Below are 24,206 nucleotides of genomic sequence, written 5' to 3'. Positions count from 1 at the left end.
GCTTTTTTATCTAGTCTGAAACCCTGCGCCTTTTGATGGGGTCATTAAGCCCATTCACGTTCAGAGTTACTATTGAAAGATATGAATTTAGTGTCATCATGATACCTATTCAGTCTCTGTTGTTGTGGATTGTTCCCTTGGACCTCCTCTTTCTATTACAGAGTCCCCCTTAGTATTTCTTGCAGAGCTGGCTTGGTGGTCACATATTCTTTCAGTTTCTGCCTATGTTGGAATCTCTTGATCTCCCCTATTCTGAATGAGAGCCTTGCTGGATAAAGTATTCTTGGCTGCAGGTTCTTCTCATTTAGGACCCTGAATATATCCTGCCAGCCCTTTCTGGCCTGTCAGGTCTCTGTGGAGAGGTCTGCTGTTAATCTAATATTTCTCCCCATAAAAGTTAGAGATTTCTTGTCTCTTGCTGCTTTAAGGATCTTCTCTTTATCTTTGGAATTTGCAAGTTTTACTATTAAATGTCGAGGTGTTGAGCGGTTTTTATTGATTTCGGGGGGGGGATCTCTCTATTTCCTGGATCTGAATGCCTGTTTTCCTCCCCAGATTAAGAAAGTACTCAGCTATGATTTGTTCAAATACAGTTTCTGGACCTCTGTCCCTTTCGGCGCCCTTGGGAACCCCAATTTAATGTAGATTTTTCCTTCTGAGGCTGTCATTTATTTCCCTTAATCTATCCTCATGATGTTTTAATTGTTTTTACTTTTTTCCTCAGTTTCCCTCTTTGCCATCAACTTGTCTTCTATGTCACTCACTCGTTCTTCTACCTCGTTAACCCTCTTATACTACCCTCGTAGTTAGGACCTCTAGTTTGGATTGCATCTCATTTAATTGATTTTTAATTTCTGCCTGATTGGATCCAAATTCTGCAGTCATGAAGTCTCTTGAATCCTTTACACTTTTTTCTAGAGCCACCAGTATCCTTATAATTGTGCTTCTGAATTGGCTTTCTGACATTGAGTTGTAACCCAAATTCTGTAACTCTGTGGGAGAGAGGACTGTTTTTGCTTCTCTCTTTTGAGGTGAGTTTTTCCTTCTAGACATTGGGCTCAGTGCAGAGTGGCCAAAAACAAGTTGTATTGGGAAAAGGAGTAAAAGAGAGAAGAGAAAAAAGAAGAAAAAAAAAGGAGAAGAAAAAAAAAGAGAAAAAAGGGTATTTACTTACGCCCAAATGCAACTGAATACACGTTCTTCTCACGTGCAGATGGAACTTTCTCCAGAATAGACCACATACTGGGTCACAAATCAGGTCTTAACTGATACCAAAAGATTGGGATCATCCCCTGCATATTTTCAGACCATAATGCTCTGAAACTAGAACTAAATCACAAGAAGAAGTTTGGAAGAATTTCAAACGCATGGAGGTTAAGGACCATCCTGCTAAAAGATGAAAGGGTCAACCAGGAAATTAGAGAAGAATTTAAAAGATTCATGGAAACTAAAGAGAATGAAGATACAACCGTTCAAAGTCTTTGGGATACAGCAAAAGTAGTCCTGAGGGGGAAATACATCTCAATACAAGCATCCATCCAAAAACTGGAAAGAACTCAAATACAAAAGCAAACAGAAAACAAAAAACAAGGGGGAGTACCCTCTGATTCTATATACTGCAAATCCCTGGACTTCCCTTGGAGCTTTTCAGTGCTGCTTGGTCAATAACTTGCTTTTCCCCTGTCTGTCTAGCTGGTCTTCTGGGGGAGAGGCCTGCTGTGCTGATTCTCAGGTGTGAGCACCTGGGGGAGCTGCTCAGCCCCCTGCCTGGTGCACGGCTCAGTGGGAGCTGTTTATTCTGTTTATCCTGTGAGGCCACTGTGAGGCTCCGTGGGAGCTGTTCATCCTGTGAGGCTCCTGCTCCATCCCAGGTACAAGGTGACACCAGGAGGAGCAACCACAGTGGCTGCAGCCAGCTCCCCAGCCCTGGAGTCAGCTCCTGCAGTAGCGACCGCAGCTCCCAGTCTGCAGGGGCCTGGATGCTCCGGGGGCGGAGGCGCTGACCTGCACAGCTCAGGGCCCCCCGGGGCAGGAGCATCCTTGCTGTCCTGGGCCTTCATGGCTTCTGCCTGTCCCAGGGGGAGGCCGGATCTTGGGCTGTGTCCCCTGCGCCCTGGGCAACGGGTCTGTGCTGCTGGAATCCGCTCCTGGGGCCCTGGGGCATGTGCTGCAGCCCTTTAGGGAGCTTGGCTGCAGGGTGGGGTGCTCCTCCCGGGGTGCAGGTGCTCTGTTAGTGCCCCTGGGAGCCTGAGGGCATCCCCGCCCTCCTGGGATCCTGCTCCAACTCCCTGCTAGCTTCTGTTCCTCCGGGCGGGGCTCTCCTGTCCTAGGCGCCCTCGCCCTGGGGCCTTAGCCTGGCTCCTCGGGGGCCCCTCCCCCTTGGATGCTTTTGTATTTCTTTACTTTTTCCACTCTTCTTACCTTGATAGAAGCGCGAAGTCTTCTCACTGCAGTGTTCCAGCTGCTCTCTTTAAATCTCAGGCCGAATTCGTAGGTTTTCAGGATGATGTGAAAGTTATCCAGGTAAGTTGGGGGGGACAGGTGACATGGGGACCCTCCTCTTCCACCACATTGCCCCCTCCCCCATTCATAGTAATTATTGATAGGAATATATTTATTGCCGTTTGATCACTCAGGTCATCAGCTTCGTGGCATTCCCCTCATGGAACCCCCTGAATGCTCCTCTCTCATTCGTCATCTTTCAAAGCTCCTGACAGGAAAGGTTCATGCGCCCCCATGATAACCGAAGTACAAAACCTAAGGGGTAAGGCTCAGTTAGCGATTTCAGACAAGTCAGTGTAAGTGTGCACACAGAGACTGAGTGTGAAAAGTGAATGTCTGGGACCATGGACATCAGAACAACAAAGACCTAAAAGTCATCTTGTCCAGCAAGGAGAGTGTGGGGGTTTCTCTGGCCAAACCATTATTCTGCCAAGGGAGAACCAATATCTGACCCATCAGGTCCCCGCCAGGGAAGAGCGGCTACTATGCACCCGACCAAGAAGCTGGGGCCTTCAGGGAATTTCTGCCTTCAAGAGAGCTGCCTAAAGAAATACAGGGAGGCAGGAAATCCTAGCTCAGAAGCCAGCACAGATGTTTATGGAACCTGGCCCAGGTGTGGCCTTCAATGTACACAAATATCTTTCCCCCTCATACAAACCAAGAGGGTAAAGGAATTCAGAGATCGCTGATGAGGATCCCAGGAGGATTTCAATCTTGGTCAGGGATGAAGTTGGAACCCCTAGAGCGAGACTGAGGATGGAAAGCCCTGCCTGCCCTATTTCATCCACTAATTATCTTCCACTGGTCTCATGCCTTCCATGTGCAGCATATTGTCTCTTCACATGTGTGTCCCCACTTTAGTGTTGATGTAATTCCAGAGGTTCAACTAGACAACTACACGTTCCAAATAATGGGAATGTCAAACCCCCAAACCCAAGCCAAAAATAATCCACATCAGAAAAAGTGGCAAGAAAAAGTCCTCCTTCCTTTAAAGTGTACAAAGGGAGCCCATTTCCTGGGGCAGGAGGTGGTTCTGTCGAGCAGTCCCCTTCCAGACCCCCAGTTCAGTGGTTGTTGCTATTCCAGTGGAAGTACCTGCAACTTCTAAATCTCAGCAGTTATGAAGAGGTGTCTCTGCTGTTTACCCAAGTTCCTTACACTGTCCTCTGAGAAAGGGGGGCTTGAGGATTCCCTTAAGTAGCTAGGGAGGAGGGCTGGATCTTCTACTTTTTCCCATATACAGGAGCTGATGACTCTGTAAGATTTCTTGTTTAAAATGACCATAAGAGGGTTGCCTGGGTGGCTCAGTGTTTGGGCGTCTGCCTTTGTCTCAGATCCTGATCCCAGAGCCCTGTGTTTGAGGCCCATGACAGGCTCCCCACAGGGAGCCTGCCTCTCTCTGTGTGTCTCTTGTGAATAAAGAAAGAATATCTAGGGGAAAAAATAGAAAATGCATATGACTCTTTAATTCTTTTAGATTACTATAGGAAGTAAAAGAACCAAACTACTCCTGGACTGTAAAGAGGCTTTAATATTATAATATTGAAATCTACCATTTACTATTTAAGACAATGAAATATTAGTCCTCCAAATAAGTAAAGAGACGGAAGGAAGTGGTGTCAAGCAGGTGGGTCCTGTGCCCGTTGTTGCCCCTGGACACCAGCTCAGGCCTGAGGTTGACTGTGGCCAGTTCTTCCTGTTTGTGAGCTAGGTTCAGGGCTCCAGCTGGCAGGACAGGATGTAGCTAAGGACAGAGTGACACAGGTGAGTTGAGCAGGAGCTTCAATTCAGGAGTATTTCCTGGTATTTTCCAAGGAGCTGGAGCCTGGTGCCCCAGCAGCAAGGCTGGAGGCTGCCCCGGGAGCCAAAGAAGAAGGATCCCTGGCGTGGCCACCTGAGGAGTCTCCCCACCCTCATCAGCTCCTGATGGGCCCCACCTCTCCTCTTCACTGAGCCACTTCCCAAACTGGAACCAGGCCCTAAATGGATGCTTGGGCTCTATGTTGTAATGATCTGCAGCAACATGGAGCAGCATGATCTCGGTCATGACTCTGTATTCCTGGGCCGAGAGAGAAGGACAGGATGCATGAAGAGCCTGGGTGGGGAAGCTGCAAGGTCTCCAGAAGGCTGAGCACTGGGACAGGGGACCAGTGCTGGGTCATTGACACATGGTGACCCCCCATCCTGCAAATTCATCCAGTCCCTACTTGTTCTCAGAGGTGAGTATACACCACCCCTGCTCTGGCCAGTTATCCTTGATGGCCACGCCTCTGTCCTCACCAACTGCATGGGACTTTTCCTTTATTTTATGAAACTATTCCCAAAAATGTGTCAATGAGAGGATGGAGGCAAGGAATGGTCCTCCCGGGGACATCTCTGACAGCCACAGCCCTACCCTTCCCTACAGAAAGTCATAGCCTCACCTTATTCTTCTTCCAGTGGTTGATCTCATTGCCCTAGAAAGCAGACAAGCACAGTCTATCAGTGAGAGGACTCCGGTTATTATTGGCTGCTACTAACCACCCCATCTCATGCTGCACTAGGGCCAGGCACACAAGGAGCCATGACTACCCGGATGACAGGACTGCGATCTAGGCCAGATTCTGGGAGCCAGGGAAAGGAAGACATGGGGTGGCTGGTCTAGCGTCCTGTAGCACAGGAGGGGGAGGCCAAAGCCTCAGGTGGGCAGGAGATGCTAGGCTCTTTAAGTGCCCGCTCATGTTGGGGATCCTGACTTCACTCTGCCCCCACAGGCAACCTCAAAGGGACAGGCTGAGCTCAACCCAGACTAACCTCATGCTGCTTGGCATTCAGGCAGCAGACTTGATCTCAGGACCAGTGAACTAAGTGCAGCCTCCCTTCACTCATCACAGACATGGGCAAGTAACCCTAGCTCCCAGGGGCAGCGGGGAGGCTGTCACGAGAGGAAGATTTGCCAAGGACTGAGAGCTCAGGGCTTGGTTCAGGGGTCCTGTGCTCCCACACATCAGGATTCCAGCCCCTCCTTTCCAGCCCTCGGGATCACGCACCTCCAGGTACTCCTCCATTGCTGTATCCAGCATGAACAAGTCAGTGAGGAAGGTGCCAAGGAAGGGGACGACACCCTGTGTCAGGGGGTTGGGGGTGGAATGTGTCCCTGCTCTCTCGTGTCCACAGGGATCCTCCCTGAGACACAGTTCAGCCTCCTGGCCCGCCCACCCCAGCTTCCCACCTGGTGCAGACAAGGACCCTTGGCGGCCTCCCCTCAGTTCCCCTTCCCTCACCCTCTAAGAACATCAGAGTCCTCCTAATCATTTCAAGGGCGTGCTTTAGAACATCATTGTATATGTGGCCCTGGGCCCCTGCCCACCCACAAACACATTGTATCCAGCTTTATAGACCCTCTTCCGGGTCACTTCAAAAGAAGGATTTTAGAAGCTGTGGCAACAGGAGGCAGAGCTGGAGTTGGAAGGCCCCACCTGTCTTAATTTGGTGGCTTCCAGCTTTCAGGGAAGACCCCTTCTCCTCTGGGCTCGAGGCCACGTATCTGGGGCATGCTCAGCTTCTTCTGCTGCCCCCTCTTCCATGCTCTCTGGACATTTATCCCCAGGGTTCCAAGTTTAGATGGCCGTTCCTGCAGGGCCAAAGACAAGTTCCTCAAGACTATAATCACCTCGGGCCGCTTCTCCCCACCATCTTTGACTTCAGACCCTGGACATCTGACCTAAGGCAGAGGGTAGCATGCTACGTTATCCTTAAGCCTGTCATGAATGATTCTAGAACAACCTCAGCTCCAACATTCACTCCATGTGTGGCCTTGAGCTTGCAGCCTGGCCTCCCTGAGCCTGGTTCCTCACTGGGAAAGGTGAGAATTCCAGCTCCCTCCCTTGGTCTCCTGAGGACCCAGTGTCCTATTCCTATCATCATTGTTGTGGCCCTCATCCCATCCAAACCCATCACTGAGCAGAGGCATGTCCTCTGGGCTCTCAAGTTTGGTAGAGGCCCCCATTTGGATCAGCTGGCAACAGGGAGCATGTGTGTCCAGCCTAGGGATTCTGGTTGAGCAGCAACTGTTTTTCCACCCATTGTGGATTTTCACCCCAGGCTGCGTCCACGTTCATGCCAAAGCCTTCACTTCCTGAAGGAATGCTCCTGGCCAGTCCCTAATTCATTCACGAAGGACGCCGTTCCTCCCATGCCTCTTCTCTTTCTATACCAACACCTTCCACGCTACTTGGATAAGCAGGTTCCTGCTCTGTGGATTGTCCTTGGTGCACATTTTTTTAAATGTTTGAATCTTCTTCCTGAATAGAAAGAAAGAAGGCAGGATGGATGTTGGAATACTATGGTAAGATGGAGTGCAAGTCCCTATGATCTGAGACCTCAAAGGAGTCAAACTGCTGGATCAGGGTTTTCTTTGGGTTCCTCTGAGTACTCAGGTCGTTGGAGGACATGGGAGGGAGCTCTCTTGTGGGTCATCCAGTGCATCCAATCCCCTATTAATTGAACAGCTCTGCTTTGGTCAGTTTTGGTTTCCATTGGGAAGACACTCTAGTTGCTGTAATGTTCACATCCAAAAACTTTTAATTCGGCTCAGCCCAGTGTCCCCAAATGGGGACATTTGGAGGCATGGTGGCCTATTCCCCAGGAAGGCTGAGAAAATGACTTGCCTGCCTGCCCGCCCACATCCTGTTGTCACGGTTTGCTGCCTCCTAGGCAGTCCAGGGTGACTGAAAGGGGCGGAAAGGACAGGCATATGGGACATCCCTCATCCTTCATGGTCCTTCTGGAGAGAGGACCCCTCACCTGGAAACTTTGGCCCATGTGTTCTTCAGGTGGTGAACTGAGACATTCTGCAGAGCAGAGATGATGGCATGCATGGAAGAGTAGTTCCATAAGATTTGACAGGCCTGGGGAGGGAAGAGAATGAGCTGTCAGATGGATAGCAGGAGCCCTATTTGCTGGAGAGCTGCACAATTCTTCAGTGTCAGTCTCCTCTCCTAGATGAGACAGATTTCCAGGGACCTACAGAAGGGCACATGGAAGACCCAGCGAGGAGCTCTCCTGGGGAGAGGGGGCATTTTCCTTCACTACAAGGAAAGAGTCATGTAGGAACTGAGCATCCCAACATTGGGCCATGCAAGGAAAGGTGAGCATGACCCTGGAAGTTCCCAAGGCTCAGGAGAGCAGGTCAGCTGGGCCTCCTGTAGGCTTACCTTGGCCACTTTGATCCAGTGCTCCACCACCATGGCCCTGTCCCAGGCTGTCATGCGTGGGTTGCCAAGGCAGGTGGTGATGACGCATTGGCCACGTTGTTGAACTGAGTGATAGTGGCACTGACTGTGCGTGTCAGGTGCTCATTCCCAGGTTCATTTCTCTTGGACCAAATGGAGCTCAGGCACTGTTGGGACAGCACTTTCTTGAACAGATCCTAGAGAATAAGGGGACGCTCACTCACACAGCCATTTCATTTTTTTTTTGGTATGTGTACATGTGTTTATTTTTTTAATAATAAATTTATTTTTTATTGGTGTTCAATTTGCCAACATACAGAATAACATCCAGTGCTCATCCCGTCAAGTGCCCCCCTCAGTGCCCATCACCCAGTCACCCCCAGCCCCACCCTCCTCCCCTTCCACCACCGCTAGTTTGTTTCCCAGAGTTAGGAGTCTTTGTGTTCTGTCTCCCTTTCTGATATTTCCCACCCATTTCTTCTCCCTTCCCTTCTATTCCCTTTCACTATTATTTACATTCCCCAAATGAATGAGAACATATAATGTTTGTCCTTCTGCGATTGACTCATTTCACTCAGCATAATACCTTCCAGTTCCATCCACATTGAAGCAAATGGTGGGTATTTGTCGTTTCTAATGGCTGAGGAATATTCCATTATATACATAGACCACAGCTTCTTTATCCATTCATCTTTCGTTGGACACCGAGGCTCCTTCCACAGTTTGGCTATCGTGGCCATTGCTGCTATAAACATCGGGGTGCAGGTGTCCCGGCGTTTCATTGCATCTGAATCTTTGGGGTAAATCCTCAGCAGTGCAATTGCTGGGTCATAGGGCAGGTCTATTTTTAACTCTTTGAGGAACCTCCACACAGTTTTCCAGAGTGGCTGCACCAGTTCACATTCCCACCAACAGTATAAGAGGGTTCCCTTTACTCCGCATCCTCTCCAACATTTGTTGTTTCCTGCCTTGTTAATTTGCCCCATTCTCACTGGTGTGAGGTGGGATCTCATTGTGGTTTTGATTTGTATTTCCCTGATGGCAAGTGATGCAGAGCATTTTCTCATGTGCATGTTGGCCATGTCTATGTCTTCCTCTGTGAGATTTCTGTTCATGTCTTTTGCCCTTTTCATGATTGGATTGTTTGTTTCTTTGGTGTTGAGTTTAATAAGTTCTTTATAGATCTTGGAAACTAGCCCTTTATCTGATACGTCATTTGCAAATAGCTTCTCCCATTCTGTAGGTTGTCTTTTAGTTTTGTTGACTGTATCCTTTGCTGTGCAAAAGCTTCTTATCTTGATGAAGTCCCAATAGTTCATTTTTGCTTTTGTTTCTCTTGCTTTCGTGGATGTATCTTGCAAGAAGTTACTGTGGCCAAGTTCAAAAAGGGTGTTGCCTGTGTTCTCCTCTAGGATTTTGATGGAATCTTGTCTCACATTTAGATCTTTCATCCATTTTGAGTTTATCTTTGTGTCTGGTGCAAGAGAGTGGTCTAGTTTCATTCTTCTGCACGTGGATGTCCAATTTTCCCAGCACCACTTATTGAAGAGACTGTCTTTCTTCCAATGGATAGTCTTTCCTCCTTTATCGAATATTAGTTGACCATAAAGTTGAGGGTCCACTTCTGGGTTCTCTATTCTGTTCCACCGATCTATGTGTCCGTTTTTGTGCCAGTACCACACAGTCTTGATGACCACAGCTTTCTAGTACAATCTGAAATCTGGCATTGTGATGCCCCCAGATATGGTTTTCTTTTTTAAAATTCCCCTGGCTGTTCAGGGTCTTTTCACACAGCCATTTCACATGCAAGATTCATGTCCTACGTAGGGGTCCCATGTCAGAGCTGGGGTTCAGCAAGCGCAGAAATTGGCCTGAACCCAGTTAGAGTCTCTGGACTGCACTTCATTCCTCTTCACTGAGGGAGTCCAGTACAGGATGAACGAGGAGCAGATCCTGCCGGGGCGGGGCAGGGGGGAGGAGAGGCCATTTGTACCCTGATCACCCCACTAACTTCAAGTTACAGGTGGCAGTTCAAGGGGGCTCCTCAAAGGGGCATCTTCCCCTCCCACTGTTCATGCCTCTTGCCCTACTCCCCTTTCAGCAGCACATTCTCACAGAGGGAGGTGCAACCACAGTTTTGTCTGCCTCCCTGTACTTCAGCACACATTAGATGCCTAATAAGTGTAGGGTGCTCGGCCTCCAAGGCTGATGCGTGGGTGAGCCATGGGCTTGGCCGCACACAGTGAGTTGCCCTCCCCCACCCAAGGACCAGGGCCTGTCCATTTGCCTATCAGTTCTGGCTCATTTAATCGACACAGGAACTCTGCATCAGTCCTTCTCAGGGTCTATCTCCATAGTCTGCAGCTGGACAGTGAAAGCAAGTGTTTCAGGAACTGGACAGGTTGATGTGGTTGGTAAGTGATGGAGCTGAGATTTGGACCCCGACCATACAAGCCCACATCAGGGAAAGGCAGGTCTGGGGCAGATGACAACAGAAAGCAAGCCTGTCCCAGCCCCGTCCTGGGTGCCCAGCTGCTCACCACGTCTATGGATGTCAACTGCTCTGCCACCAGTTTGGGAGGGAAGTCCATGAGCCCGGGCTTCTCCTCATGCAGCTGGTGCTCGGGGGTTACGCACCAGTGGTAGGTCGCCTCTGGGGCTGGAGGTCACTCTGTCTTTATGCTTAGGGAAGGAGTGACAATCCCCAGGAAAGCTGGTGGTGGAACTGACTGCGGCTCATGACCTGGTACGCATGAAGAAGGCACAGGCTCTTGTTCCAGGTCTGGAACAGCTGATGGAGGAGATGCTGGAAGGAGCCGTGGAGCTGGCACTGGGACAGGATAAAGAGAAATGTTTGTCAACAAGATTGACTTGCCCCATGCTCTTCCAAAAACAGGGCAGATTCCATGGCCGATAGAGAAACACCCAGCCCCTGAACCCCATCCCAGATAGTCTTTCCAGCTTGCAATCCCCCTTACCCTCTGACTCTGTGTCTGCCTCAGTGAGCTGCAGAAGTTCCCGGGGCATTACCATAATGGGAGCATGGCAATTCAGGTCATACAAATTTGCCTGCACCCAGGCCCCCTTTACTTCAAAACAGGCACAGTGCAGGGATTTCCAGGTGTCCTGCAGCTTCTGGTCAGGCCAGGTACCCAAGATGGGAGAGAGGGTGCTGGGGAGAGTCATATGCGGAGCAGCTTCAGAGCATGGCCTTTCATGCCACATGGTACTCCCATAGCACCATTCTTTCTGTGTGGGTCCCAGAGAATGTCCCCAGCATGACTTCCAACCCCCCTGTTGCTGTCCTTGCAGTGGATGACCTGGTCGTCCAGAAAACCTGTATGAGTCTGGTTTTTCTACTTATCCTCTTTTCTCAATGGCCAAGGGCCTCGTGTACTCCATCCTCCTTGCACACCAGTATCGGGGCTTAGGTTTGTGGCAGATTGGTGAGTGGTCTGCTCACCAAAGCTTCTGTTCTTGGCCCCAGTTGTGGAGGTCAGAAGAGGTGGTAGAGGGAAGTGTAGGAAGAGCAAGATGGGACAGTTGAAGGGATGGATGTTTGAGGCACCGAATTGGCCCAGACTGTGCTCCGCTTCCCAGAGGGCTTGGGACCCCATCTACAGCTCTCTTTGACTCGTTTGCCTCTTCACAGGAAGCTCCCAAAATGAAGCTGTCCCAATGGAAATCAAGAGAGCTATGAGATCCATGGCTCTGAGAGTCATTCCCCAGCCACAAACCCTTAGTCTCCCAATGTGCTTTGTGGAGGAATTAAGATTCTTCTTCTGGATCCAAAAATCAATCAAAGTTTTACTTGATCTTTTCCAAAAAATTTTTAAGGATATGTATTAATTAGAGAGAGAGAGAGAGAGAGGAGAGAGAGCAAATAAGCATGGTGAGCAGGCTCCCCACTCAGCAGGGAGTCCAATGTAGGACTCAAACACTGGACCCTGGGATAACGACCTGACCTGATGGCAGAGGCTCAGAGGATGACTGAGCCACCCAGTGCCCTTACTTGGTCTTATCATCCATGATAATGGTCTAAATATGGGTGGATCCTTTCATCCCTTGAGGCGGCCATGAAGATGTCACATCTAATAAACTATGGACGTATGTGCCTATGACATGCAGAGTGATTGACTGTCTGACACTCTGATTAGTCTTGGGACTGAGACACTGTATCTTCTTTATTCCTTCAATTATCTCAGTGACTAGAAATGTGCCTGCAATACCAGGTGCTTAATATGTATTAATGGATGAAGGACTCCCAACCAGCACTTTCTGTATACTGAGTGGACCTTGAGCTGCTCGGCCTTCCCCCAGTGACCTCTACTCTGGCCACATAAAGGACAAGTATCAGGACCAGTTCGATGGAATCTCAGAAGTCCTTTGCAAACAGGAAAACGGCCTGCTTTGCATGTGCTTCTGTAAAACCAGAAGTGCCACAGGCCCATGAGGGTTGGTGAGGAGAGCTTCTTCACTGGGGAGAGACAACTGCTACACAGGAAGATGCCCAGCAGCCCTTTCTACAGAGCCAGGCACCAGATAAGTCTATGCCATGTTTTCTCTCAGGATTTCCCACAGTAGCCCGATGAGGTTCATCCTCTTACCCCAGTACTTTTCAGAGGAGGAAAAGGAAGCTCAGAGAGGTGCAGTGACATTCCCAAAACATACTGGTAGTAGAGGCGAGCCCCCCGCCCCCTGTGCTGTGTATGGGGTGGTCACTCACCTGGGGAATTGCTGGCCCAGGACCTGTTGGGCTGTGGTGAACACCTGGTAGAGACAGGAAATGACTGGGTTGTTTGCAAGGCTTCTGTCCTGGAAGGATGGTCCCAAGGACTGTAGAAAATCATCCATTCTCCCTTCTCTGAGCATCAGCATGGTCCTGGCCTCACCCAGGGATAGGGTTGATTCCTTTTCACACCAGAGACACAAGGAGGGGCACTGTAGTCAGCTTCCAAACCATGAACCACTGGGAAGATCAGGGTCTGGCGCTCAGACTCCCATCCCCTCGGGAAGTTGTACAGGACAAGGGACTTGAGTGCCCACACAGAAAAAGGTTCGAGGCTTCAAAGTACCATTGGTTTTAGGGAAGACATGGTAAACTATTGGTAATTTCAACACATTCTGTTAGCTGAGCAACAACAGCATTACTCTCAACTGATAGCTTTTATGAAGACCAGTATGCCACTGAGTCTTCAGTTACATCCCCACTGCCAATAGAACGCAGAGGGCTAGACCCTCAAATGCTGCTCAAGATCACATACACTGGGGCTGAGAAGAGACCAGAGCATGGGCTGCATGGGATTTCCCTTAAGCTGATGTGGCTTAATCTGTTTCTGATCTAGGGAGGAAGGGTCAGGGGAAAACTACCTTCTCCTGCAGGTTCCAAGGGTGTCAGTTGTTTCTAGCCTGGGTTCTGGGCTTGCTCTGATCATCTCTGGGTCTTGAGTTTGACCATGAAAGTGGACCTGTTCTCACCGCAGACCTTCAATGGATGTTGGTGGCCTGATGCCCCTGTGCTTGTCAGGGGAGATGGAGGAGTTGAACTCTTGAAGTAACTCATCCAAGATTTCCTGGGTGGATCATTACAAAAAGAGCCAGCTACTGGTGCCAGGAGGCATCAGAGGCCTTCCCCCTAATCTGGGGTTCCAGGTTATGGCAGATCTAGCAACCAAAACAGTCTGTAGGGATACATAAGGTGTTCCTTGCAGCACTGCAGAAATGGCAAGAGAATGGCGTCAGGTCAAGTGCCAAGGGCCTTGAAAGTCTGAATCCCTGTGGAAGACGGCCTCTTTTATGGAGTACTACAAAGATCTATAGGGATACAGCTCATGACCTGTTGGGCCTACAATGATTTGATGTGTTCTGAGAGATGATCTGTTATTGAGAAACATATAGAGAGAATCTATAGAGAGAAACTATATAAACATTCTATATGAAAACATATAGAATGGCTTCATCCCACCCTTCCTTTTGTATTAAATCACACTCTTTAGTGTGATGATTTGGAAGGGCTCAGAGAAGGCCTGCAGGGACAGTGGAGCTGGCTTCTACACAGGATATCTGAGACGAGTAGGTGAAATAATAAAAACAGAAGTAAAACGCAAAGATACTCATGGCTTTGGGAAAAACAAAACAAAACAACCCCCCCCAACTCCTCAAAAACATGAAATATATTCTGCACCATTCCAGCGCAGGTGAAGAGTGTCTTCCCACATCATATGTAGCTGGAGGCTAGGCGTGGAGGTTCAGATATCTTTGCAGTTGGACCTGTGAGACACTTATGTGGAAACACTATGGCAGGGCCCTAGTTTTCTCTCCATGCTTGTGTGGGGGCCATATTTCTGTGGTGAGCCCTCTTCCCTTTCTCACCTCAGAACAGCACTGATCCCTGTTTGTCTGGTGCACCTGATCATTGTCTAGGGAGTTGGAATAGTTGAAGCCACAGACCATCTCCTCCAAGATCTCCTGGGTGCAGCTCTGCAAATACAGTGCCCCATATATACAGGGCCAAGAGACATTAGGGTCCTCCCTCGACATCACCCCCAAGGGGACACCCCCATTAGAAATCGTGTTCTCCTGTTCAGGCCAGAGGGGCAGCTGTGGAGACATCTGGCAAGGAGGAAGCCAGATGAAAGAGGCTCTTGGGCTCATGACTAACATATTGGAATTTGAGCTTGGTCCCCAGAACTCACCTTCTCATCTCGCCTGCTATGACCTGGGGTCTGAACACAAAAGATGTGTCAGGCTTCCAACACCTGGCAGCTGGTTTGTGCCCAGGAAGGGCATGTTCCTCTCCTCTGTCCCCTCTACACACACACACACGCACACACACACACACACACATACACACACACACAGACCCAGACACACTCACACACACATAAACACACAGACACACACACAATGAGGTGTAAGAGGTACAAGCCTGCTCAAATGAGATCACAGTGTGCCTGCTCTCCAGTGGCCTCCCCAAGTTGCCTTGTGGTACCTGTTGAGGTCTCCCACCACATAACCAGAAGCTTCGGAGAAGAGGGCCGAGCTGACGTCGACAGCTACATCAATGTCTCTCACTCTGGACTCTCCTGAGCCCAGAGCCCCTAAAAGTAGGACAACAGCAAGAGAACATCTTGTTCTCTTGACCGTCTCCAGTAAAGTGAGCTGTTGTAGAATGCAGGTGCCTGGTTACCAGAGTTCTAAATCAGTTGTGGGCCTGTCACCAAGGAAGTGATGTCACTTTTTCAAGATTCTGGGATCTGGGCCCCTTCCTTCAGTCAACCCTATCCAGAGCCCCTTCTTGGCAGATGACTGCTTACCCCATGCCATCTCCTTAACTGTACATCATGAGCCAAAAAATGCCATAGACACAACTGTCTGAACATGCAAGTAAGGTCTACCTTTGAGGACACAGAGCTGAATTCAGACCTTTATTTCTCTGTTTTCCCAGTGCTGTGTCCTATCTAACCCACTGGGTCTCTCAAATAGTCCACAGTTTCCCAACTTGCACTGTGGGGATCAGCCTAGAATCTACTTCCTAGGCACATCACCAGGGGTCTATGGATGATATTTATAACACGTGTGGGCTGATATCCTGTGTATCTGAGGCACAAATAAACTGGTGGAAGATTGACCAGAAGGGGTGGGATGAGCCATGGAGTACCACTTGAAAGTGGCCTGGATTCCAGCAATGTAATATCACAATAGCACGTTCCCTCTGGCCTCATTTCAATGGGGCACCACGATTGGTTGGAAATGCTCCAAGAGGCAGACATGGTCATCTTCTGTAGTCAAACTGTCCAATTATTTCCTGTTATATTTACAATGAGAACGTGTTGCTTCGTTTTGGCCTCTGAGGGCCGCAGCCTTTACAATGGCTCCCAAGATCCTGACCTGTGGCATAAGTATCCCTGTATCACCCTGAGGTGCTTAGTGACTGGCTTCTGACCAAAACAGTACAGCCAACAAAATGGCATGTCACATCTAAGTTCCAATTGGAAATAGCCTTTCACTTCCTATTTGTTTCCTCTCCTATCCCACTAACTCGTGTACCACTTTTTACCCTTTCCCTTTCCCATTTTCTTCTCTATCCCTGAATCAAAAATCAACCAGAGATGTTTTGAGCTGCCATGTACATAGGCCCACGTGGCAGAGAACTGAATCCACTTGGCAGAAAATCCTCTGCCAGGCTAGCCTCCCATGAGGCCACAGCCACAGCCTCTGAAGTACCTGGAGGTGGAGGAACCAAGCTAATTTGTGCCTGGCTTCCTCATCCACAGAACTGGTGAGAAATTAAATATACAAAGTGTAAGATGCAAGGTCCTGGGGCAATAGAGTAGCAGAGGAACAATACATTACTACCAGTCCACAAGGCCTCAGCATCTCTCCCTGCCCTCTTCCCTCTCTTCAGATCCCTCTGCATTTCCCCTCAGCCACACTGGCTGCCTTTTCCACCTCCTCTGGCCAAACCAGCTTCTGTTAGTCAGTATCTTCAGCAGGGGTCCTTTCTTGCCAACACGCTGCACCCAGATGTGTGCAGATCTAAATCCCTTTTGTTATTCTGTTCTCACCAATGTCACCCTCACTGAGACCTTTCTTACCTTTCTCTCCCATGACTCCCCAGCCTTGCTTCCCAGCATACAGTCTTGTATAGCATACAGCACTTGCTCTTTTCTTTCATGGGTTGTTGTTTTTGTGCTTTTGTTCATTTCCAGACTGTAAGTTCCTAAAGGCAGGGAGCTCATGGTATTTTCAGCTCCACCCTGGGCCCACCAAGGTATACCTGAGTGCTTAGTGCCAAGTTACTGAATGAATCAATGAGAAGTTCTTGAAAGCCACCTCCCCTTTCAACTACCTCGACTGCAGGGAGAGATGCCACTAAGAGTTTCAAGTTGGGTCTGGGAAAGGGGGAGGACCACAATAGCCTCTGCAGGAGTCTTTCTTCTGCAGTTCCTCCAGCAGAAGTCCCTAGATACCATTGCAGAAGAGGCCTCCTGCATCGTGTTCTCCAGCTCTAGCATTACAGCCCCAGGCAGGTACACCACCAAAGAAAAGAACAGTTTTATTTGGGTGTCCTCAAGGCAGTGTCTTTCCAGAATCACAGGGGCAAAGGAGCTGGACCTGTGGGCTCCAAGGACAGAGTAAAGGACCTCAGAAGCCTCCCTTTCATCCCTTTCCTGTCCTTTCCATTAGTATCCTCTTTACAAATATGGGACTGCACCTTAGCCAGAAGAGTGACCCTGCACCCATCCATGCCTATCTAAATGAGTATCCTGAAGGTCCTGTGGAGACTGGTCTTGTCCCTGGAACCCAGACACAGTGCACAATGCTCTGGCATTTTCCTAGGGAATGTGAACACATGATAAACAGGTAGACAACATGACTAACCATCAGAAAAATGCAAGCCAAGAACACAATGAGACATCACATCACATCCATTGCAAGGGCTATCATAGAAAAGACAAGAGATAAGAGATGCTGCTGAGAATGTGGAGAAAAGGGAACCCTTGGGCACTGTTGTTGGGATCGCACATTGGTACAGTTGCTATGCAAAACATATGGTGGTTCCTCAAAATTTAAAAATAGAGCTACCATAGTATTGAGCATTTCCACTTCTGGGACCATATCCATAGAAAACAGAATATGTCTAGAAAATGCTTGCACCTCCATGATCGAGAAACACTATGTTCAACAACCAAGACACGAGAACTTCCGTACCCATCAACAATGACTGGATAAAGCAGTGTTAGCTGTAGAATGGAATAGGAGTCAGCCATAGGAAAGGAAATCCTGCTACATGTGATAATGGTACTGGACTTCAAAGGCAATATGACAAGTGAAATGAGTGAGACAGAGAATGGCAAATATATATATATATATATATATATATATATATATATTCCCTAATATGCGGAATCCAAAACAGAAGAAAGAAGAAAAAACTAATTCAGAAAAAGGGATGAGATTGAAGTAACCAGAATGGTGATTGAGGGAAAGGTGAAAGGTACAAACTTTGAATTTTAAGGTAAAGAAGTAATAGCGATTTACAGTACAACACAACTCCAGTGATACTGCTTTATAGTGTATCTGAGAGGTGGCAAGAGAATAAATATTGAGAGTTCTCATCACAACGAAAATTGTTTTTTATTTATTTTTGTATCTATAAGAGATGATGGTATTTAACCAAACTGATTCTGGTAATTGTCACAATATGGGAATGTAAAATCATTATGTTGTTTACCTTCAACATGCACAGTGCTCTATGTCAATTATATCAATAAAAGTGGGGCCAACAGTATTGTAACATTCATAATGAGGTTCAGAAAAATTGACCTGGTAAAAGTAATGACACCTAAACAAAACGTTAAACAGTAGACCCTGCCTGTAGCCATTAGATTATGATATGATAAAAATTTTCCCAAAAGACATGACTGCGGGAGGAAAGGGAAGAGGAAGGAAGAGCAGCATATTTATATTTATATTTTCCATTCAGCACATCCTCTCTGTTTAACTAGATCTTGCCTTCCTGGTGGGTGTTTGCATCGGTTCTTAAAGTTCAGCTTCCTTGGGCTGGCATTCATGACTCTTCCATAAGCTCTATTTTCCCAAGGCAATGGACAGAGGACTTCAGTGAGACATTAGCATCTGAATAGGTCAGGAGTCCTGGTATGCCAAAGATTTGTAATTTTTATTCATTCAATTATAAATCAATTATAAATCAAAAGTATCTGAGCTTTTATCAGCTCTTGAGGCTCATAACATCCTAACTTGCTGATTTTCATGTCTCTCTGAGGCACCCTCTTTGACGTTATATCATCTTAACATTTGGACTTTGGTAATATTCATTTAAACCCTCTCATTGTCAACAGCAGATTCCAATAAAGTCCATATTATTATTTTCTTAATCTTTCTAGCTTATTTTTTTGAAATCTAGGAATATTCAGTCACACCCTATTCAGTCACTTTTGTCTATGTTCACCCCAACTTAAATCCTCAGCTGAATCTGCTACCTTTCTTTTTTAGTGAAGTTTTCCAGATTCCTGTCATACAAACACAGCTAGAAAGGGTCTGTAGAAGGCATCAGAGATAGTGACAGACAACTTGCCTCTGCCTTCCTCTAAGAAGCGCACTGAGCTAAGAGCATCTCGTATGATTTAGCCCTGTCTTCACTGTTTTAACACCCTTGTCATTTTTTTCCCTCATTGCTTCCATTTCTTTTTATTTCTCTCTGTGTATCAGAGTTGAATCCCCACAGGAAGTGAAATTCACCATGCCCCAAATAAAGTGGAAAGAAAAACCCTTTATGGCTGAGCTCCTGGGATTTGCCTCTGTTCACTCAAATACAAATCTGCCTCCACTATCAAGTTAAATGTAACACGGGTCTTCGGCTACACAGCTGTATAATAGCAAAGACATCAATCAAGTTCTGATCAGAAGCATTATGCCCTCTTAGTACTTACTGCATTTATAAAGTCACACCAAAGAACAGACAAACTTGTGAAATGTTTTCATTTTTGTTTCCTGCTTTAATTATTTAAGTATGATTTCAGCACTCGATTTCAATTTCTTGTGTGCTTTTGAATAACATACACAAATATTTTAAGGAAATTATTAGATTCTCCCACCGTAAGTCATGAAAACACTAGGACAATTATAACCACAAAAAAAAAAATTTGAGTACCAGTCAACACATAGCAACATGTAATCTCCTGGACAATTTTGTCTTTTTAATGAAAGGAGACTAGATGCTTGTATGCAATCTAAGCATTTCTCTTTAATATTTTTCTCAGTGAATCTATGACTTTCTTATTTCTCAGGCTGTAAATAACTGGATTTAAAACAGGAATTATGACAGTGTAAAACAGAGAATCCATCATATCTTGATCATCTGCTTGTGCAGATCTAGGGCGCACATACATGAAAAGGAGGGGGCCATAGTACAAAGACACAGATAAGAGATGGGCCCCACAGGTGGAGAAGGCTTTCCTTATGCCTTGTAGAGACTTCTTTTTTAAGGTTATAAAGAGAACTAAAGTGTAAGAGATAAGAACAATCAGAATGGTGAGCATCTGAATTGACCCAGAAAAAATATATACTATGAGAATATTAATAGAAGGATCCATACAAGAAATTTTAAATAATGGCATGATGTCACAGTAAAAGTGATGTATTATGTTAGTATTACAGAAGGTTAATCTGAATAAAAAGCCTACATGAATTATGGCATGAAGAAAGCCACCGACAAATGAGGAAACTAACAGCTGCATGGATAGTCTGTTGGTCATAATCACTGGATAAAGTAAAGGCTTGCATATGGCCACATAGCGATCATATGCCATTGTTGCCAGCAGAAAACATTCTGTGGTTGCACCAGTTGTAAAGAAAAAAAACTGTATCATGCATTCAGAGAGAGAAATCGTCCAGCTCTTGGCAAAGAAGTTGACCAGCATCTTGGGGGTCACTGTGGATGATATCCAGGCATCCACAAATGCCAGACTGCCAAGGAATAAGTACATGGGGATGTAAAGCTGAGGGTCATTGCAGATGAGAGCAATCAGACCAAGGTTCCCCACAATGGTGATGAGATAGATAACCAAGAACACCAAGAACAGAGGAATTTGCCACTTGGGTTGATATGTGAGTCCTGTGAGAACAAACGCTTCCAGTTCTGTTGCATTTTTAATTTCCATATTTTAATAGATGGCCCCTGAAATTAAAGAACATAAATAAATAAAAGAAATAAAAGAAAATTCAGTGAGGGGAACTGAAATAAAATCACTCACTAGCTTGAAGAACCTTTAATTTTATTTACTCCAACATGGAAACTATTGGGGAAAATCGGTATATTGGGAAAATGCAATTATTTCAATTCAAAATATGTACAACATAAACCGATTTAGAAGACAAGAAAAACATTCTGAACATAAGCAAGTTTATGGGGTAACTATTGAATGAGGTAGGGAAATTCTGTGTGCAGGACATTGATGCAGCATCAAAAGTAAATATGTTAGAAGGGCCTGGATTATATGACTTGAATGCCATGTGAAACATCTTCAGTTTTATTCTTCAAACAACAATCAAGGACTGAAAACTTTTAATAAAGAGACTGGCATCATCAGATTTTTATTAAATTAAATGTTTGGTTGTAGAGTAAAGGACACTAAACAGGAAGCTGTTGCTATTGTCTGGTGATTCCCAAACCAAATTATACATCACAATCGTGTAGGAGAGTTTTTGTACAAAATATAGATTGTGAGATATTACTATAGAAGTTGATTCAGTAGGTCATGATTTGGTTGGAATAATATTGCATTTTACAAATGCTCCCCAGTTGTTTAAACAGTGTGTGAAGTTCTTAGTCTAAGTGTGATACGACATTGGGAGTAATGAGAACAAAGAGGTAGATCAAAGTAAACCAGAATGTACAGTCACTAGGACTCAGTGGCATATTAGATGTGAAGGGAAGTGGTCAGTAAAAGAAAGAGAAGACATTTGGTGCCTGGGTAGATGGTCATCAGCAGTGAGATTGAGAGTTCAGATGTAATAGCCAGTTTTTGCAAGGAGCATTCTGGCAACACCCAGGTGAGATGTACTCAGCAGTATGGTTCTATAAGAGCTTAACAGAAATGATGACTTGGGAGTCATTGTGGTGACTAAAGGCATAGTATGTATGACCCATCCATTGAAGAATGTGCGTAAGGTAAAAGAAGGAGGACATAGAAAGAAACTCGAAGAAGTTTTATTAGAGGGTACAAAATGGATATACATCATATATTAGTTGGATAACATTTGATCCTCTATTGTAGCACATGAGTCTTGGAGGCAGACAAAAGCTGTCATCCAGTCTAGGCACCAAAATTTCTAGAAGCTGACTTTCCCATGCCCTTGCACCTAGAATAAGGGGACTTGATATAGATTTGGCCAAACTCACCTGTGCTGGATTTGGAATATGGATAAAAGGAGACAAAGAGTCAGGAATACAATTTTGGTTGCAAAGTTAGCCAAGGCAGCAATATCAAGACCTTTGAAAATGTATCCTACACCCACAATGCTATTAGCATTATCAGTGTGATCTGTCGCATTCTGTGTATAGCAGCGAGGACAACAGCCCTTACTGAGCTGCATAGACTAGGGACAGGGTTTTGGTGTTAACAGGCTATCTTTCCTGCTTTGGATTCCTGCCATTTCTCCAGTAGATTTCTCCAACTCCCCTAGCATTTCAATGTTAAAACTCATTTCCATTCCATTCATTCTTTTTCTCTTACAAACCAAGAGCCCTGGTTACAAGAAAGAAAGAAAGAAAGAAAGAAAGAAAGAAAGAAAGAAAGAAAGAAAGAAAGAAAGAAAGAAAGACCAGAAAAGAATACTGGACAGAGTGATAAGAGAAGTCTGAAGGAATTGGAAAGCTGGGTGCTATGAAATTAAAAACACTCAAGGACAAAGAACAGGACAGTGCCAAAAGTGAAATAAGTGCTCTGGTAGGATAAGGAATGATCAGCGATCATTAAGTGTGGGAATCAAGAGATTCCTAGTGGTTTTAGGGAGAGCAGTTCTCATTTTGTGATAGAGCTGAGGTCAGAGTGTAAAGAGAAGTGAATTGGAAACAAGGCATATGCACAACAGTGAGGAGAATGAAATGGTGTGCTCCAAGGAGCGTGGGGGAGCAGATGGAGATCGTCTGCTGCCCACCGACTACCCATGGGAATACTTTCTTTTTCTTTTATTCAAACTTCCAGCTTTATTTTCCTATGGAAAATGTGTGTGAAATAGAGACTATCATTTTAATTTGAGGCCAGGACCCTTGTACTCTTCACAAATAACCAGCACTGCTGAAAGTTCTTTTCATATTTAAAAGTCGCTCTTTCTTTCTCCAATAATAAGAACTGACTTTCTCTAGCTATTCCCATTTTACTTGGGAGTCCTTTCTTCTCCACCTGCTTTTTTTTAACAGAATAAAATGAGGCAAAGACTGGAACCTAATACAGGCAATATAAATAATCTATGCCAATAATTGCTATTTTGAAATGTATATTTATTTGAAATGAGTTTCCTTCCATGCAATCCCAAACTACTGAATAATTGAAAATTCTCAAATTCAATCTGTGGGCCTATGTTGAGTCAGAAAGTGGAAAGAACACTGGAGGGATATTTTGCACTTCCCCTCATATATATATGGAATAAAAATTTATTATATAAATATATATAAATTATATAAAAATATAAATAAAAATAAACTTATATATATAAAATACTCAATGAAATTATTTTCAGAGTGAGTGGAAGGATGCAGAGGTAATATTTAAGTTAATTAACATTTTAATCAGAGAATGTGGTTAATTAAATGAAATAAACATTTTGAACAGAGTCATCAGAAAGACTTGTTACATGGGGATCATTATGACCTAAGTCCTTAAACCCATTTTTAAATTATCTAACATTCTAGCTCACCAAAACTTACCCCATAGAGTTGTTATAATATTTCTAGCCAGATAATTAAATATGATTACAAAGTGCAGTTTAGTCTTAGAGCTATTTGGCTTAACCAAATTTTACTCACAAGAGTAAAATATTTTTAGAAACTTTCTATATAACAAAATACAAAAAAAAAAAAAAAACAAAATACATTTCAAAACTCGATCTCTTACCAATATGTGTTAAGACACTCTGGAGAACTTTTCAGGGTTAGGCTTTCTCAAGTGGAAAAAAAATAGTTGCACCAGTAGCATAGGCAGCAATTCTTTACATACTGATTCATTTTGGAGGCTTTGTTTACCAAACTCAGGAAAATGTTGTTTATATAAATTCACTTTGAACACAAGAGTCGTTCAGTAGTACAACTTGTGCTTTTTCCAGAAGAGGAAGGGTGAATAACTAAAACTCCCCTAATAGCACCCAAGGGTTCCCTATAGGACAAAACTAAGCTGTTCTTCTGGGCATTGCAGACTTGAATGTGTATGTGAAGTCCAGGTGTCCCATCGGGCATTACAGCCTGTGAGATCGTAAACGTCAAGTCACATTATGGTTCTAGTTTTAACAGTTGAAATTGGACTTTATGCCACTACTTTCCACCACAAGGGACACCTCTGGCATGTTTATGCAAGCATGCATTTGCATAAAAGATGCATTGCTCTGAGTGCTTTGACTAATATATTCTTATCTGAGCTGATCCTACATGATTTTAATGAGGCCAAAGTTCTAGATTCCCTTCAGGAACCCACCCCAAAGAAAACTGTCCTCCTCATGCAAACGTCAGGTCACATTCCAGACCTAGACCTGACTCCAAACTTCAAGCTGAAATCTGATGAAAAATCTTACTAGGCAAAGATAAAGGGAGGTGCAAAGGGAAACAAAGATAAAGCATCACAGCGAGAAGTGCCATAGCTCAGTGCTCTGCAAATATTAATGCCTGTGAGTCTCCTAGAGAGAGATCTTGTTAAAAATGCAGGTTCTGGGAGACCCTGGGTGGCTCAGCAGTTTAGCACCTGCCTTTGGCCC

At 45.6% G+C, this 24,206-nt stretch overlaps 2 protein-coding genes across 13 annotated transcripts; both read right to left on the bottom strand.

Annotated features, from left to right (window-relative positions):
* Positions 1-4,023: 4,023 nt before the first annotated feature.
* LOC102156426 lies at positions 4,024-15,091 on the bottom strand. Of its 12 annotated transcripts, none has more exons than XR_005383164.1 (12): positions 14,088-15,083; positions 13,086-13,428; positions 12,442-12,626; positions 10,694-11,385; positions 10,256-10,545; positions 7,698-7,912; positions 7,288-7,391; positions 6,704-6,785; positions 5,961-6,115; positions 5,296-5,416; positions 4,926-4,958; positions 4,024-4,246 (listed from the first exon to the last, which is right to left on the bottom strand). XR_005383164.1 is itself a non-coding variant. In XM_038582547.1 (7 exons), the coding sequence occupies exons 3-6, from the start codon at positions 12,591-12,593 to the stop codon at positions 10,382-10,384; spliced, it is 717 nt and encodes a 238-aa protein (XP_038438475.1). In that variant the 5' UTR covers positions 12,594-12,626; positions 13,086-13,428; positions 14,088-15,091; the 3' UTR covers positions 9,379-9,668; positions 10,256-10,381. The 12 variants fall into 12 exon arrangements, 1 of the variants encoding a protein (XP_038438475.1); XR_005383162.1 differs by having other exon boundaries at positions 6,581-6,785; positions 14,088-15,078; XR_005383157.1 differs by having other exon boundaries at positions 5,961-6,785; positions 14,088-14,195; positions 14,707-15,075.
* Positions 15,092-19,471: 4,380 nt separating this feature from the next.
* On the bottom strand, positions 19,472-20,401 carry OR5H11 (olfactory receptor family 5 subfamily H member 11). The gene is given in 1 exon segment (NM_001388982.1): positions 19,472-20,401. A coding segment is annotated over 1 exon segment (930 nt).
* Positions 20,402-24,206: the final 3,805 nt, after the last annotated feature.

This window comes from Canis lupus, chromosome 33 (assembly GCF_011100685.1).
Source record: "Canis lupus familiaris isolate Mischka breed German Shepherd chromosome 33, alternate assembly UU_Cfam_GSD_1.0, whole genome shotgun sequence".
NCBI lineage: Eukaryota > Metazoa > Chordata > Mammalia > Carnivora > Canidae > Canis > Canis lupus.
This window is presented reverse-complemented; position numbering and strand designations above follow the sequence as displayed.